Source organism: Endocarpon pusillum (assembly GCF_000464535.1).
Source record: "Endocarpon pusillum Z07020 unplaced genomic scaffold scaffold692, whole genome shotgun sequence".
Taxonomy (NCBI): Eukaryota; Fungi; Ascomycota; class Eurotiomycetes; order Verrucariales; family Verrucariaceae; genus Endocarpon; species Endocarpon pusillum.
Window position 1 is genome coordinate 19,309 of NW_006916621.1, and position 12,748 is coordinate 32,056.

At 47.9% G+C, this 12,748-nt stretch overlaps 6 protein-coding genes across 6 annotated transcripts; 3 read left to right on the plus strand and 3 right to left on the minus strand.

Moving 5' to 3' along the window:
* Positions 1-142: 142 nt before the first annotated feature.
* EPUS_05724 (uncharacterized protein) lies at positions 143-1,553 on the minus strand (the record flags this gene model as incomplete). The annotated part of the gene is made up of 4 exons (XM_007807456.1): positions 143-247; positions 315-982; positions 1,033-1,315; positions 1,443-1,553. 4 exons carry the CDS (start codon positions 1,551-1,553, stop codon positions 143-145), a joined length of 1,167 nt encoding a protein of 388 aa, XP_007805647.1.
* An 853-nt stretch (positions 1,554-2,406) lies between these two features.
* Positions 2,407-3,105, plus strand: EPUS_05725 (uncharacterized protein; the record flags this gene model as incomplete). The annotated part of the gene is made up of 1 exon (XM_007807457.1): positions 2,407-3,105. The coding sequence occupies one exon, from the start codon at positions 2,407-2,409 to the stop codon at positions 3,103-3,105; it is 699 nt and encodes a 232-aa protein (XP_007805648.1).
* Positions 3,106-3,881: 776 nt separating this feature from the next.
* On the minus strand, positions 3,882-5,406 carry EPUS_05726 (uncharacterized protein; the record flags this gene model as incomplete). Its single annotated transcript, XM_007807458.1, has 2 exons — positions 3,882-4,610; positions 4,657-5,406. The coding sequence occupies 2 exons, from the start codon at positions 5,404-5,406 to the stop codon at positions 3,882-3,884; spliced, it is 1,479 nt and encodes a 492-aa protein (XP_007805649.1).
* Positions 5,407-5,717: 311 nt separating this feature from the next.
* EPUS_05727 (uncharacterized protein) lies at positions 5,718-6,364 on the plus strand (the record flags this gene model as incomplete). Its single annotated transcript, XM_007807459.1, has 2 exons — positions 5,718-5,764; positions 5,818-6,364. The coding sequence occupies 2 exons, from the start codon at positions 5,718-5,720 to the stop codon at positions 6,362-6,364; spliced, it is 594 nt and encodes a 197-aa protein (XP_007805650.1).
* Positions 6,365-7,907: 1,543 nt separating this feature from the next.
* EPUS_05728 (uncharacterized protein) lies at positions 7,908-8,231 on the plus strand (the record flags this gene model as incomplete). The annotated part of the gene is made up of 2 exons (XM_007807460.1): positions 7,908-7,982; positions 8,040-8,231. 2 exons carry the CDS (start codon positions 7,908-7,910, stop codon positions 8,229-8,231), a joined length of 267 nt encoding a protein of 88 aa, XP_007805651.1.
* Positions 8,232-9,906: 1,675 nt separating this feature from the next.
* On the minus strand, positions 9,907-11,525 carry EPUS_05729 (uncharacterized protein; the record flags this gene model as incomplete). Its single annotated transcript, XM_007807461.1, has 4 exons — positions 9,907-10,121; positions 10,182-10,405; positions 10,454-10,634; positions 10,682-11,525. The coding sequence occupies 4 exons, from the start codon at positions 11,523-11,525 to the stop codon at positions 9,907-9,909; spliced, it is 1,464 nt and encodes a 487-aa protein (XP_007805652.1).
* Positions 11,526-12,748: the final 1,223 nt, after the last annotated feature.

A 12,748-nucleotide genomic window follows, 5' to 3' on the forward strand; every position in this document is an offset into this window, starting at 1 on the left:
AGCCCCACCCTCTGTCTTTCCCGCTTTAGTTGCGTTTTAAACCTCCCAGCTGACTCGATGCTGTTCCTTTGTTGACCCTTCTCTTCCATGTACCACGATCGAAAAGGCGAATTTTGTCCCTTGCTCTTCCAAACTTTCCGAATTACAGCCTTGTCAAACCCGGTTTCAACCGCACAACAGATGGGACCAAAGTATGGACTGAATCGCACACCATCAACACCTGGCGGGCATTCTTTCCACCGCCGCTCTAAGAATTTGAGAAGGTCACTCAAAACGTCAGCCGGACTTCCGCATAACCTAACCAGCAGACGAACAAAGGGTTTTGCTCTGTTTGGCATGCTACCAACGAAAAGCCATAACAACAGCGGGCGAAGACGTCGCTGTAACCGCTTTGCCGCCATTTCGAAGATCCTTCTGGTTCCATGATGACTGGAGCGAAACAGTATAATGAAGTCCCCGAATATGCTCAACTGTGCTGGGATGATGGTGTTCTCAGCATACCCTGAATGATGCTGCGATGGATCGACTTGACACTGCGTTGTGAACGTGACAACAAGCTCCGCAATCTCCACCTCAGCCGCACGTTGTAGTGTTTCGGAACATGGCTCAATCCCCGAAATGATACGTTGCATACACGTACCAAGGCGCTGCGGATCTGTATATTCAAGAAATGTCTCCAGAAATGAAAACAGCAATTGTGGTCTTTGATAAGTATCGGTTCGATTGAATGCCTCTATGAAACGGTCCACGGTATCGTCCTCCGGATGCGTCGACACGAAGAAGTGTTTCTGGAACAAATCGTATCCAGTAAGTCCAAAAGCTACAGCCCGCACATCAATTCGTAGCCGCAGGGGCATATTCCGCATGCTGCGAAGCGTCTCAAAAAGCCCGATGGCGGTTGTCGGAATACTGTGGTAGATATCTCCTACGGTGAGCTCCCATGCTCTTTCGGCTTCCCGGCTTTGGTCATCTAGATCAGAGACTGGCCAATGAGTCAGCGGGATAGAAAGGCTCGGATAAGGGCGCACCTACACTTCAGCCGTGAGTAGTTGTCTCGCCCATTCCCTTGTCTGACCCGCAACAGAGTAGGCTGTTCTTCTGGGAAACATTCTGGGTAGCAGTAGTGCTCCGGAAGTGCTTTAAACTCAGAAAGGGGCCCCCTCCAGTTTGACGTCACACACGCCGGACTCGCCGACTCCACCGTATGCGTCGTAGGAGCGCACACCCCCCCTGAAGGGCGGGGAGGCAGACGGGGTCGAGACAGTTGGGGAGGGCTGGGCTCAACCGGCCTTGCATCTGGTCTCCGTCCGTCTGGCTGGTTCACAAACCGCGCATACGAGTGTGACGGTGATGGAGTTGTTGGCAGTTCGTATGCCGATTGACGTGGTCCTGCTCTTAGAACAGAAGGAAAGTCTCTTGTTGATTTACAAGTAGGCTGATACCCTGTTGCGGGAGGGAAGCTGGGTGCTTGTGCCTGCGAGCCCTGTCGACTTGGTCCCGGTCTCAAGTTGGAAGGCAAGTCTCTTATCGACATAGAAACCGGCTGATGCCATAATGATTTCGAATAGGAGTGTGCATATCGACTTGCGCCTGGTCTCATATCAGAAGACATGATGATACGGGGAGGTTGAGCGCTCTTGATATAATGAAAGGAACGCGAATGATGGTACGAAAATCTTCTTCACTTCTAGGCATTTTCCTCCTTTTGTGCTTTACCCTTATCATGCCTCGCAGCAAGTAAACAGGCCGCATGGGTCGCGAAGGTATGAGGGGTTGCCCGGGTAGGGAGGGTGTGATTAGTTGGTAAATAGGCATGGGTCGCGAAGGTATGAGGGGTTGCCAGGGTAGGGAGGGTGTGATGAGTTGGTAACTTACTTGCGGCTGCAAAAGCAAGTAAACAGGCCCAATGGATTGCAAAGAAAAGCAGGGTTTCCCAGATTGGAAGGGTCTTAGCGGTTGGAAAGCAAGCGAAGGTGTCTGGGGTGTGCAGGGTGTACTGGGTAGTCGGCAAATAAAGGGGTAAGTAGGTAGCGTAGGGTTGCTCGGGTCAGTAGGGCGTGGGGGGTTGGAACGGGTACGAGCACTCCTTATCGGCTACACAGTGGGAGCCAATTGCAATGTCCTGGATATGCACCCTTTCGCTGCTAGTAGATGTGGTTCGTGGATCAGCAGCTCTATTGGACGGTGACAAAAGTGAAGTGTGCATGAATTGTTGATGCGTACGTACTGTTTCGGTAAGATGGCACCCTGTGAGGACTCTTCCTTGTAAAGTACTTCTTTCAGATAGATTCTCAGTAAATCATGCCTTTTTTATGTATAAGAATCACTTTTTACTTGCCTCGCCTCTCTTTTCCGTGGGTTCTGAGCACACATTAATCTCCCATCTTCAGAATCAAATAGGCAGAAATGGATTGTTCTGCAGACGGTCTCTTGTCTAACTTGGAGCTCGTTCTCCACGCCCACGGTGTTAAGGGTCTTCAAGACCGCCTCCGGCACCTCGCATCACTTCGAAGCCTTCCACTCGGAAATTTCACCCTCGCCTCTGACCGTGACCGCTCTGCGCTCGTGTCTGCTGTGGCTCTTCGAGCGCAAGCCGCGATGGGGAACAGCGATCAGGATTTATTCGAGACTTCTCTCCACTGTCTCAGTGTCATCTTAAGCTTCATCTCCATGGGAAAGGTCGAGCTTTGGTCTGAGGGAGAACCTCTCCCCGACGAGCTGGACATGATCCGCAAGACATATATGAATTCGCTTCAAGGCTCGCATTTTACAACATGGCCATCCTATTTTGTCGTCTTTCGCCTCGCGTATCCTTCGATGACAGAATTCTGGGTCAAATGGCTCCACGAAGCCTCTCTCGGCCTAGAGACGCCCTCGAGTACTAACCTCTGCACATCCTTTCTCGAATGTCTCTTTGACCAATCCTCAGAATGCCAAAAGAGTCTCGGAGGTCTTACTCTCAGTCATCCATCACCAAACATTCGCCACCAGTTCGTAAGGATTGCGTCTGGCCTAATGAAGAAGCTCAGCTTCAAAAAGGTGGCAGGCTTCTGCTGCATGCAGGGCGAAGTCGGGGTTAGGGAGAAGAAGCCGGTCCATAGCTGAGGAAATGATGGATAGTGAGGTTGGCACGAGCCTACGTGAGGTCATGAAGAGAGGCTGGCGGTCACCTCTTGTATCTCTTTTATCAAATTGCCGTCTTTTTCGATAGTCAGTCGCTTGCAAGCCTCCTTACAATGACATTTACCAAAATCTTAGATCATTTCCGCCATCTGCTGACATTGTTTCACGAGGATTAAAACGCAGATTAGATCATGATGTTAGGAGAGCGCCCACATCTTTGTTGAACTAATTCAGGCTGTCTTATTGCCTTAAAACGTGACCAAGGAAACACGTAAACAAAGCGTCCTTGTAGTAGACCTCCAGCCCAAGCCATGTATTGAAAACAAAACGTCAGCTGGGTGTTCTTAACCATAACCCATGCTCTTTTCTCTCTAGTCGTATGCTGCCAATCCATAAGTACTTGAAACATGTTAACGGCAACGAGTCGCCTTATCTGAGTTGATTGTGACTCAGAGAAGGCCGACCTGGCGGATGGCACCTAGCACTTAGTGACGATATTCATGAACCTATCATGAAACAGCAGACTCTTTTTTGGCCTGTTGCTCGCTCGATTCTACACCTTGCCGTCAACACAGTGCCTTAGTAAGGAACAATGACATTAGGGAGGAGAGGGTAGTCGATGATCATGCAAGCTCGAACGAGGATGATGAGAACTGTAAAAACCTTCCCAGAAATCGAATCATATGCGATGCCATGAAAAATCAGATACATAAAGGGGCCAGCCCGAGGAGTAAATGAACCAGATATGAAAATATAGCTTAGTCCCTCTTCCTTCTGCGTTTGGGTTGATTGTCTGAGCCACTAGGCGAGAAAGGATGCTTTTGCCCACTTTTCTTCTCACTCTTGCTGCGGGCAAGTCCGTGGGGTTCTTCGTTACTTGCGATGTCCCGCGATCGAGGTTGAGGGACAAGACGTGCTGAGGCGTCGATGCCTGCTGCTACGTCTATGCGACTTTGTGGGTCCATAAGTATCATCTTAGCGCAGGCAAATCCCAGAGAGCCAGGATCGGAAGCAAATTCTTCCGCTATATTTGCCATGAGTTGACCTTGCGCTTTTGCTGCCACCGAGCGATCCAGGCATATTTCTTTGTGCAAAATGTACACGACTATCCCAAGTGACCATATGTCAATAAAGGGTGTCAACGTACCGCTATTGGATATTTCCGGAGCTGAGTAGATGGTGCGAGATCGTCGATGCTGAAGCTCTTCAACTCGCTCAGACATATTGAAGTCGGTGAGCCTAATGTGCAGGGGATGAAGATTCTGGAGCAAAATGTTTTTGGGCCAGATATCCCTGTGGACAACTCCATTTCCGTGCAGATACTGGATAGCAAGAAATCCCTGATGAAGAAGGCTTGCAGAATCAATCAGAGGGTTTTTACCTTGGGCAAGGTATTCACCAAGATCTCCATACTGCACAATATTCATGATAATATATAGATCACCTTCTTCATCTTCGTATGAACACTCGAATTCAGTTATATGCAGCTAGTGGAAATCAGCGTGGTTAACAGATAATGCGGATGAGGCTTACATGAATGAGCTGCTTCAGGATATCTAGCTCCCTTCTCAGGAAGTCCCTGCGAGTGGATCTCTTCCCGGCATACATGGCTCCCGTGCTGATATCCTTCATCTCAACCACATCTGAATCAGGGCCTGAACCAAGATGTCCGTATTCCAGAAACTCTCGCTTGCGTTCCGGTGATTCTGCCTTACGTTCTGGTGACTTTGCCCGGCTCGGAGCGGTCTGGGTGTGCTCCTGTGAGTGGAAGTCCAGGGAGTGCATGGAAGGCAAGGCAAGTCGCTGATCATTGAGATACGCCGAACGCTCAGCACGATCCTTTTCCGGCGACAATAAGGGGAAATGGAGTCTAAACTGTAGGTCTAGCACTTCAATAGTAATATTCCGGTCTTCTGGAAGGACGCTTTGAGAATTTTTTCGGGGCATCCTCTGCCAATTGTATTTAATGATTGTTCCGTTCGAGGAAGTGTCCGTAAGCATAAATTTACCATCCTGGTTGAGGTTGATACTGAAATGACGTTTGCTGATTCCTGCCGAGGTTCCACCAAGTAATACGTCGCATTTCCTTCTTTCACTGCCAAAGACGAAGCCTTCGAGGGTGTCTTTGGGAGTAGCTGTTGGTCGTTTTTGATCAAACCTGAGACAGATCTGTGAACTTGAACTCAGGTAGCTTTTGTTAATTGGAAGCCTGATAGCTTCCTTAGCTGGTTGATTTATTGCTTCTAGAAGAAGGGAGAAGAGGTCTTTGTCTAGGAAAGCCATGACATAAACAATTAGAGATTGTTCTTCCTAGAATAATTAATAGATGGACATCAAGCACTTCTTGAAGGTAATTATGCTCATTTCGGCGTGACTATTTGATAACTAAACTTAGTAAGATTTTACGCGCGCGGCAGCTCTGCTAATCTATTGTTAGTTACGTGGCAGGAACCGTCGAGGCGCTTGGCGCCCGATAAATTGCTGTTCTGCAGCTCCTCCTTCATCTTCTTTAGCTCTAATCAATGCAATTGACACAACATAGCACCATCTCACCTTCAGCTTCAGGTTCTCAGTCAGCATTTCACCCGGCAACCATGAATGACACATCTTTTGATCCCATCTTGCTTTCAGCCGCTCTAATGTATAGTTCATACAAACTCTCAAGTTCAACCGCGCTAACTTGTATCTGCACAGTGATCCCTCGCCAAGATGGACCCCGGATCCAGAAGAAATGGAGCAAAGATGGAAAGAGAAAGCGTGGGAGGCTTACAATAATCTCATCCAAGAGGGCGGAATTCCTTCCAGGGAGGTTCACACGGAGCCCATCTGGAAAGTGAACCTAACAGACGGCGGAGAGTACTCTTTTCACCTTGACGAGCAGGGTACGGACTATCTTATTGAACCGGCCCTCCTCTCGTCTTTTCACTGGAAACATGAGCGAACATGGTTTGAAGAGGAGCTCGAGGACTGGAGGCAGTTTTGCAAAAGGAACCGGAGGCAACGACGTCTGGAGTACCTGAACTATCAGGAGCAGCGTATACAGACACTGAGAGGATCGGTTGTGGATTACGAATTTAAACTATCTGAGGCGCGACTAGAGCTTCACATGAGAAGCATTCGGCTAGCAAGGACACAAAAGAAGGTCGGGAAGGGACTGAAGCGAAAGAAGGTACCCAGCTCCGAGAGAGGTCATCCTAGACGCAGTGACCGCATTCAGCAGCAAATAAAATACCGGAAATAGGACCGAGCAATGTTCAGGTATCATAAAAGCCAATTCTTTCTCTTTCGAGATATGTAGACTGTTCCAACTTTGATCTGACTCCTACGATAGACCTTGCAAAGTCGGAATTTAATGCAAGCAAAGAAGAGGTTGATCTCAGCGTTAATAAGGTTCTGTTTGGCTCAAGAAGGCTTTAGATGAAATATAGATGTGAATCAAATTGTTTGTCACTAGTTTGGATCTACGATCTTAGCACTAAATGAGCTGAATCTTCAAAACGACGGCGTGTTGGCGTCCATTTCCACAAGAGACATAGATGGCAAGGGGAAAATCCGTCAGAAAGAGATTCTAGAGAGCGCTCAAGTGCTTGGTTCACCTTTCACGGCTGTCAAAGTTGTCAGTAACGCCAAACTCAGGGACGGGATATGCTGGGATACACACGATATATTGAAGGAGTTAGCAGACGTCATCAAAGAAATCCCCGGGCCAGTCCCGAGATAATCACTACATTTGATGAAGAACGTCAGCAGTCAGCTTTGTCATGACCAACACTCCGGCCGTTATTTTGGTGGTGAATAAGGGGCCAAGCTCTAGGTACCTACTTCACTTTCGCCACCTAGGGATTTTGGAGGGCTGTTCACTACGTTGGGATGTGGGTTAGGTATTCAAGGGTTGTTTGGCGACGGATTATCAAGGAGTGTTTTTCTTTTCGCGCTCAGCCGCGTCCGGGTCTGGACCCCCTTGAGATCAGTGGGAACTTACCAAGAGATGAAACACAGGGTGTGCACCTTCGACTAGGCTTGTTCATCTCCAGATCTCATCAAATATTCTAACTTAGCCTCATCCCTGACGGTGCACACTATCCGTTCAATTTGAGTGGACTCAGTATTGGTGTCATCGTACATGGCCAGGCTAAAATTTCGATCGACCGGCCGAGGGTTTTGCCCGAGAGGTTAGCTGTTCATTACTTCATAAAAGCATAGATGTTGCTCAAGCTGCGGAACAAGTCTGCGACATTTTGTTGATCGAATCAACAGTGGTCGAGAGAATTATCTGAGTAAACATCTTTGGGGCATCGAAGTAATTAGGATCTCCCGAGATTAGTGCATGTGACCACCACGCCACTACAAAGCCTCGGGCACCAATGCTCGAGATCATTTTGCATCCTACTTTCGTCGTGCGCCTTTAATTTCTACATCATTGCGTTTGTCGCCTGCGGTATATAATATCAAAGGGCACAAAATCCCTCAACATTTTAAACCTCCACTCTATATCCTTTGGCTTTGCAAATTATCACCATCCCTCTGCGGTTGCGCCCATCCAGATTAGGCGTGCGCGATCACTTCTACTGCTCATCGACTGGCGACTTACATATCATAGCTTCCTCCACCTCGGTACGGTGCTTAACGATTTGTCGCTACGTTTGGTTGCGTAAGCCACTCATTACGATTTCTACGCCCTCATCTACCTCTTACACCTCCGCATTTAAGAAGATTTCAACCAGACTCAAGGCGGCGTTGGCGAAGTAGGACAATACTCGCGACCACCCTAACATTCAAGGGTCATGGCCAAGGATGAAGTCACACCCGTGGACGATATTGCACACGATGATCAGAAGGCTCGAGGAGAAGGCATCAGCGTTGGTAGAACAATTCATAGCTTGCAGGAATGGATTATCTGCTAAACGCAAATATAGTATGAAGCGGATCTCGTCCTAGACCCGAAGGAGACGACTGTGACAGACTTTGAGAGCGTAGACTCGACAGTCGCCAAAAACGCCGACAGTGGACCTGAGCTACCTGGAAAGCAAGGAGTCTTGGGCAGCTTCCATGATTGTACCCCCAGGAGCATCGACTGCTGGTTCTTCCTTCATACGTGTATTTTCTAGCGTGTTGGTCCACTTGCCGCTTGTGCCGGCGTGACTGTGTTTGAGATGCTGTCGAAAATGATCGGCTCGAAAGAACTTCTTCGTTTGGTTACACTCGCCAAACTTGTGAGCGTTTATCAAGTGCTCGGCACGTGCATCCCAGTCACGGGGAAAATTGGAAAATTCCTTACCACAATAACCATATGCATCTTCTGATGGACCATTAGGTGTTTGAGAAGTGGGTGAGGCCGATGGATGAAAGGCAGCCTTATAACTTAAGATTGCTGTACAAGACCACAAATAGCGTCGTAAATGAAGCGAGTTTTGGTGCCGCTCCTTTTTATTCTTGTTTTTGAACCAATTAGTGCAGTACAAACACTAATATTACTTCTCTTCCACATACATTCTCTTAGACTTTAGTAAGAAAGTTGATTTGTAATAAGATATATTGTACCTTATACTCTCTTAGGTAAGGAACTTTTTGGGTTTTTTTGAGCAGCAATCGCAAATGTACTAACCTCCGATGTAAGGTGTGTCAACTGTCCTGCCATCAGTGGCAGCGGGTTGACTAGACATCGTGCGAGGGGCACCTGCACCTCTGTCGGCGATGTTATGAGGTCTAGATAGAGTAGAATTCAAGGTTTTCTGAATTGGATCTTGTGTTGCTTTAAGGTCCGAGAAAGGGAATGTGCCTCTAGATGAGGTTCTACGAACAGATGATTGCCATGACAAAAGTCTGATTGATAAATAGCAGCGTAGACTACAGAGATGTGCTAGTTATATACTTGCTTGCAAACTTCTAATTAACGTCGCCAGTTTTTTGATGAAGCGAGCAGGTGAGTACGTAACTGAAGTAGGCGTTTGAAATTGGCATGGTGTATGATGGCGAAACAGAGAGTTCGTTGAGGATTTGCATAACGTCCATAATATTCGGCGGAGTTAGCTTGAGTGGTTTTGAATGGTCATGTGTCATCGGTATTCTAGAAGAGCCCATGAGGTGAAGCGTAATTCATGATGCTGCGGGTCACACCGTTGAGATATCAGGTGCAGTAGTAGTTTATGAAACCAACTACTTAAAATGGTGAGGGGAACGTGGGGCAACCAAATTTTTTCCCAATTTGTTCGCCTGGATTAAGCCTTACCGTTTTTCTCTGCCTAACTCGCAATCCTTGTTGGCTTAGGGCGCTCTGATAACACCGCAAGAAAGAAATAGGTGTATGTTCAAACGCCATCCTGTATGAGTTGCTAAAACCTTCCTAGTATGGATCAACCCGCTTACCTTCGCGAAGCGGAGAAGCAACCCAGCCAGGATGATTGCAAGAAGCTGGCAGAATGGTTGCCAAAGGCAGAATTCACAGACGATGTGCCTAACATGAATGTATGTCGAAATGCATCGGAAGAACTACTTCGGCCTTTTACAGCACAGGTATCATTCCTCTCTTTGATCTACTACCTAAATACAGTGTCCTGATATCAGTATTAGGGTATGCGCACTCGTCTGATCCGTTTTCGCAAGGATGGAATTTTTCGAGAGACCTGTGGGTTCCTTACGCCAATAACTGATTCCGGAATGACCCTAACTCTGGTCAATCACAACCTGCAACTTACGGCAAACTTTGGCAAATCAGTCGAATTCAGCGGATTCGTTACAATCCATTCAGCCTGTACCTGCGTTGCGACCTGGCGATGAATGAGGTTAACCAAAAGGTAACCCAGTTATGTCGGTAAAAGATGGATAAGCAATGGAGGAGAGATCAGTTATATCGGTAAAGAAGGGTCTATATGGATCAGGACTTGAGTGGCAGCCAGATGTTCCACCGGTGGAAGCCTGCGACAAGCATGGGTCTCCCTCGTCATGAGCTAATGATGGGAGACAAAGGCCGTCTTCCTCCATGTTGTCTTTATCGTGATCTGTGATAGGAATTCAGTGAATTGATTCAAACAAAAACCATGTATTTCGCTGTCACTGACCCTGTGTTGAGCTAGGAGGCGAAAGCGGGCCTGCCCCTTGCCGTCCACCTCGTCCATGCATCACAACTGAGAGTTGTGATGATGCTGTACTGCTTACATCGTCCTGATCTATCCTGGACTGGTCGCTGGAATCTGGCGATCGCCTTTCTTTCTCAAATCTGAAGATTTGTAGAAACGGGGAGACCTCGTTACCAACTGTGCCAAGCGGACCTGGTCTATGATAACTATATCTGAAGTCAAATCGAGTACGAAAGGTGATCCAAATCACTTACTTCGTTCCTGTGATGTGGCTCGCGATCACCAGAGGATCGAAGAAAGCGGTTGGAGCCTGGCGATCGTGGGACTTAATGCAATCTTGAAGAGGTTCAACAAGACCCCTCGCGATTCCCTTTCCGGTGATAGTCCACGTATCCTCGGCCAATTCAGCAAGTTTCGTTAAACAGAAGCCACTAGCTATCGCCCCATTAATCTTTGAAGATGACGGTGACAAGAATACTGACCAACCAGGGCTTCATAGACTCGGCACGAGTCCTGTCCGAAAATTGGCCAAAGATCGTTGACAACAGTGTTCAAGATGGAGGCGCGACCCCGCCAGCGTCGCAGCTCCTGCCGGAATTTCGAGTCCTGCGGAGACGCCGGTCCTAGGGAGTCTGAAAGCACCAGCTGTGTATTGGATGAGGTGACGAGCATTTGCTGAACACAACCTTCAATCAAACCACAGGCTGCACGAATAGAGCTTGAGGATTTTCCAAAGTCTTTGGCGTGAGAAAGGACGAGGCCAGAATATTCTTCGAGCGAAAGTCCTTCTTGTAAGTACAGAACTGGTAGGCCATCTGCAAGGGCTTTTTGGGACTTGAACCCATTACTGATGCTCGTCACAGCCTTTTGAATCACTCTCGCGTTCTTCAACAGAAATTGCTGTTGTGTTGCCGGGACGATATTGTTCGATTGCTGAGAATCAGATGACTGTTGTGTCGCCGGGACGATATTATTCGAGGTCGATCGCGTGTCTACATGGGTGAACGTTCCATCCCAGTGGACTCGAGGGTATTCGATATAGAGGAAGGATTCAAGTTGGTGACGGAATATATCCGGTAAGGGAGAATCACCTAAATACTCGACTTGACATTCAAAGTTGACCTGAGGAGGGAGACCGGACGGAAAGATTGAGATCCACACAGAGACGTCTTGACCGTCGGCAATCGTTATGTCGACTTTGACGTGGGTCGTTTTGTCGAATGCCAGGTCAGGTCGCTTACGATAGGCTTGTAAAGTCTGTCTCAGCCTTTCCGATGTGTAAACCTGAACGTCGCTCCTTGGAGCCTGTTCTTCATTTTGCCCCATTGTGGATGGAGTTGTAGAAATTCCAACTTCGAAAGAACTCAAAGCCAGGGAAAATCGAAAGATGTTGACAGGGATTGAACGTGACGTTCAATCCCTGTCAACACTTTGGGAGATCCATGAACGGGAGCGATTCCGGCCCTAAATAGGTGGCTAAAAATTTAACCTACCTCCCATTTTGGTTAAGGCCTTTCAGCTCACATCGACCATCAAACTCGCCCACCTGGCGCGGCAAACCAGCAACCTACACAAGCCCTAATACCATCGTGAAGGTGTTCCGGATCAATGGACTTTCGAAGATATCCCGCTATGACCTGATCAAGGCGAGCGGGGAATCGTAGGTGAAATAACCTAAACGGGGTTTTAGCGCGGCACATCTCAGGGTAACGAGACGAGCGTGGATGGACGTTTATTTACCGAAGATAAGAGGAACCGATTACTTACGCATCTCTACTCTTAGGAAAGTTGGATGCCTGTTCGGCCTCATCACTCCGAATTATTCCTGTTTTCCTTTCCAAGGCCACTCTACACGGCGGCCCTTCGGCCCCTCATATTTCGCTTGGAAACAGATTTGCTGAGCCTCCTAAATCAAATCCCCGGTGACCTCACCCTGTTATTCTAAATCCTTTCGGTGGAGTATGATGGGTAGTCATAGTGGAATTAGCTTACCGTGCTATTTACGCCTCAAAAACCTGTGACATGCAAGATTTCTTTTTGGATCGAATCGATCGAAGCTCCTTTAGTCTGCTTGAAGAATGTTCAAAAGGAGTACTCACCGCGCTTTCCAACTGTCTTGTTTGCCTTCTCTTCTGGGTCGCTCGCTACCTTGCCGGTTGCCTTTTTCCTCCACTGGTACTACAATGGAGAAGCGCTATTTTGCCTCACTGGTTGGGATACTCCATGTGGTGTTTCTATTTTGGGCGACCTGCTCTATTGCTACCGTCTTCCAGCAGCCTACAAGCACTCAATTACAACGGGCAGCTACGTGGACTCCATGTGCCCTCGGAACAATCTGTTTTTTTATCACACTTAGTCTTTTGGGACCTGTGCTACGCGGGGTGACCGCACCCTTTTGGTTGCTTCTTTTTCTTTTAGAACTTGCTCACTGCTCCGAGGTAAATGTTCTCTGATGGACTTATGAAAGGTAGCTAATATGTTATCTAGCTCGCCCGTCTTTGGTGGCTAGCTCGAAGTATCAATCCTAACGGCAACTCTTATTGGTCACT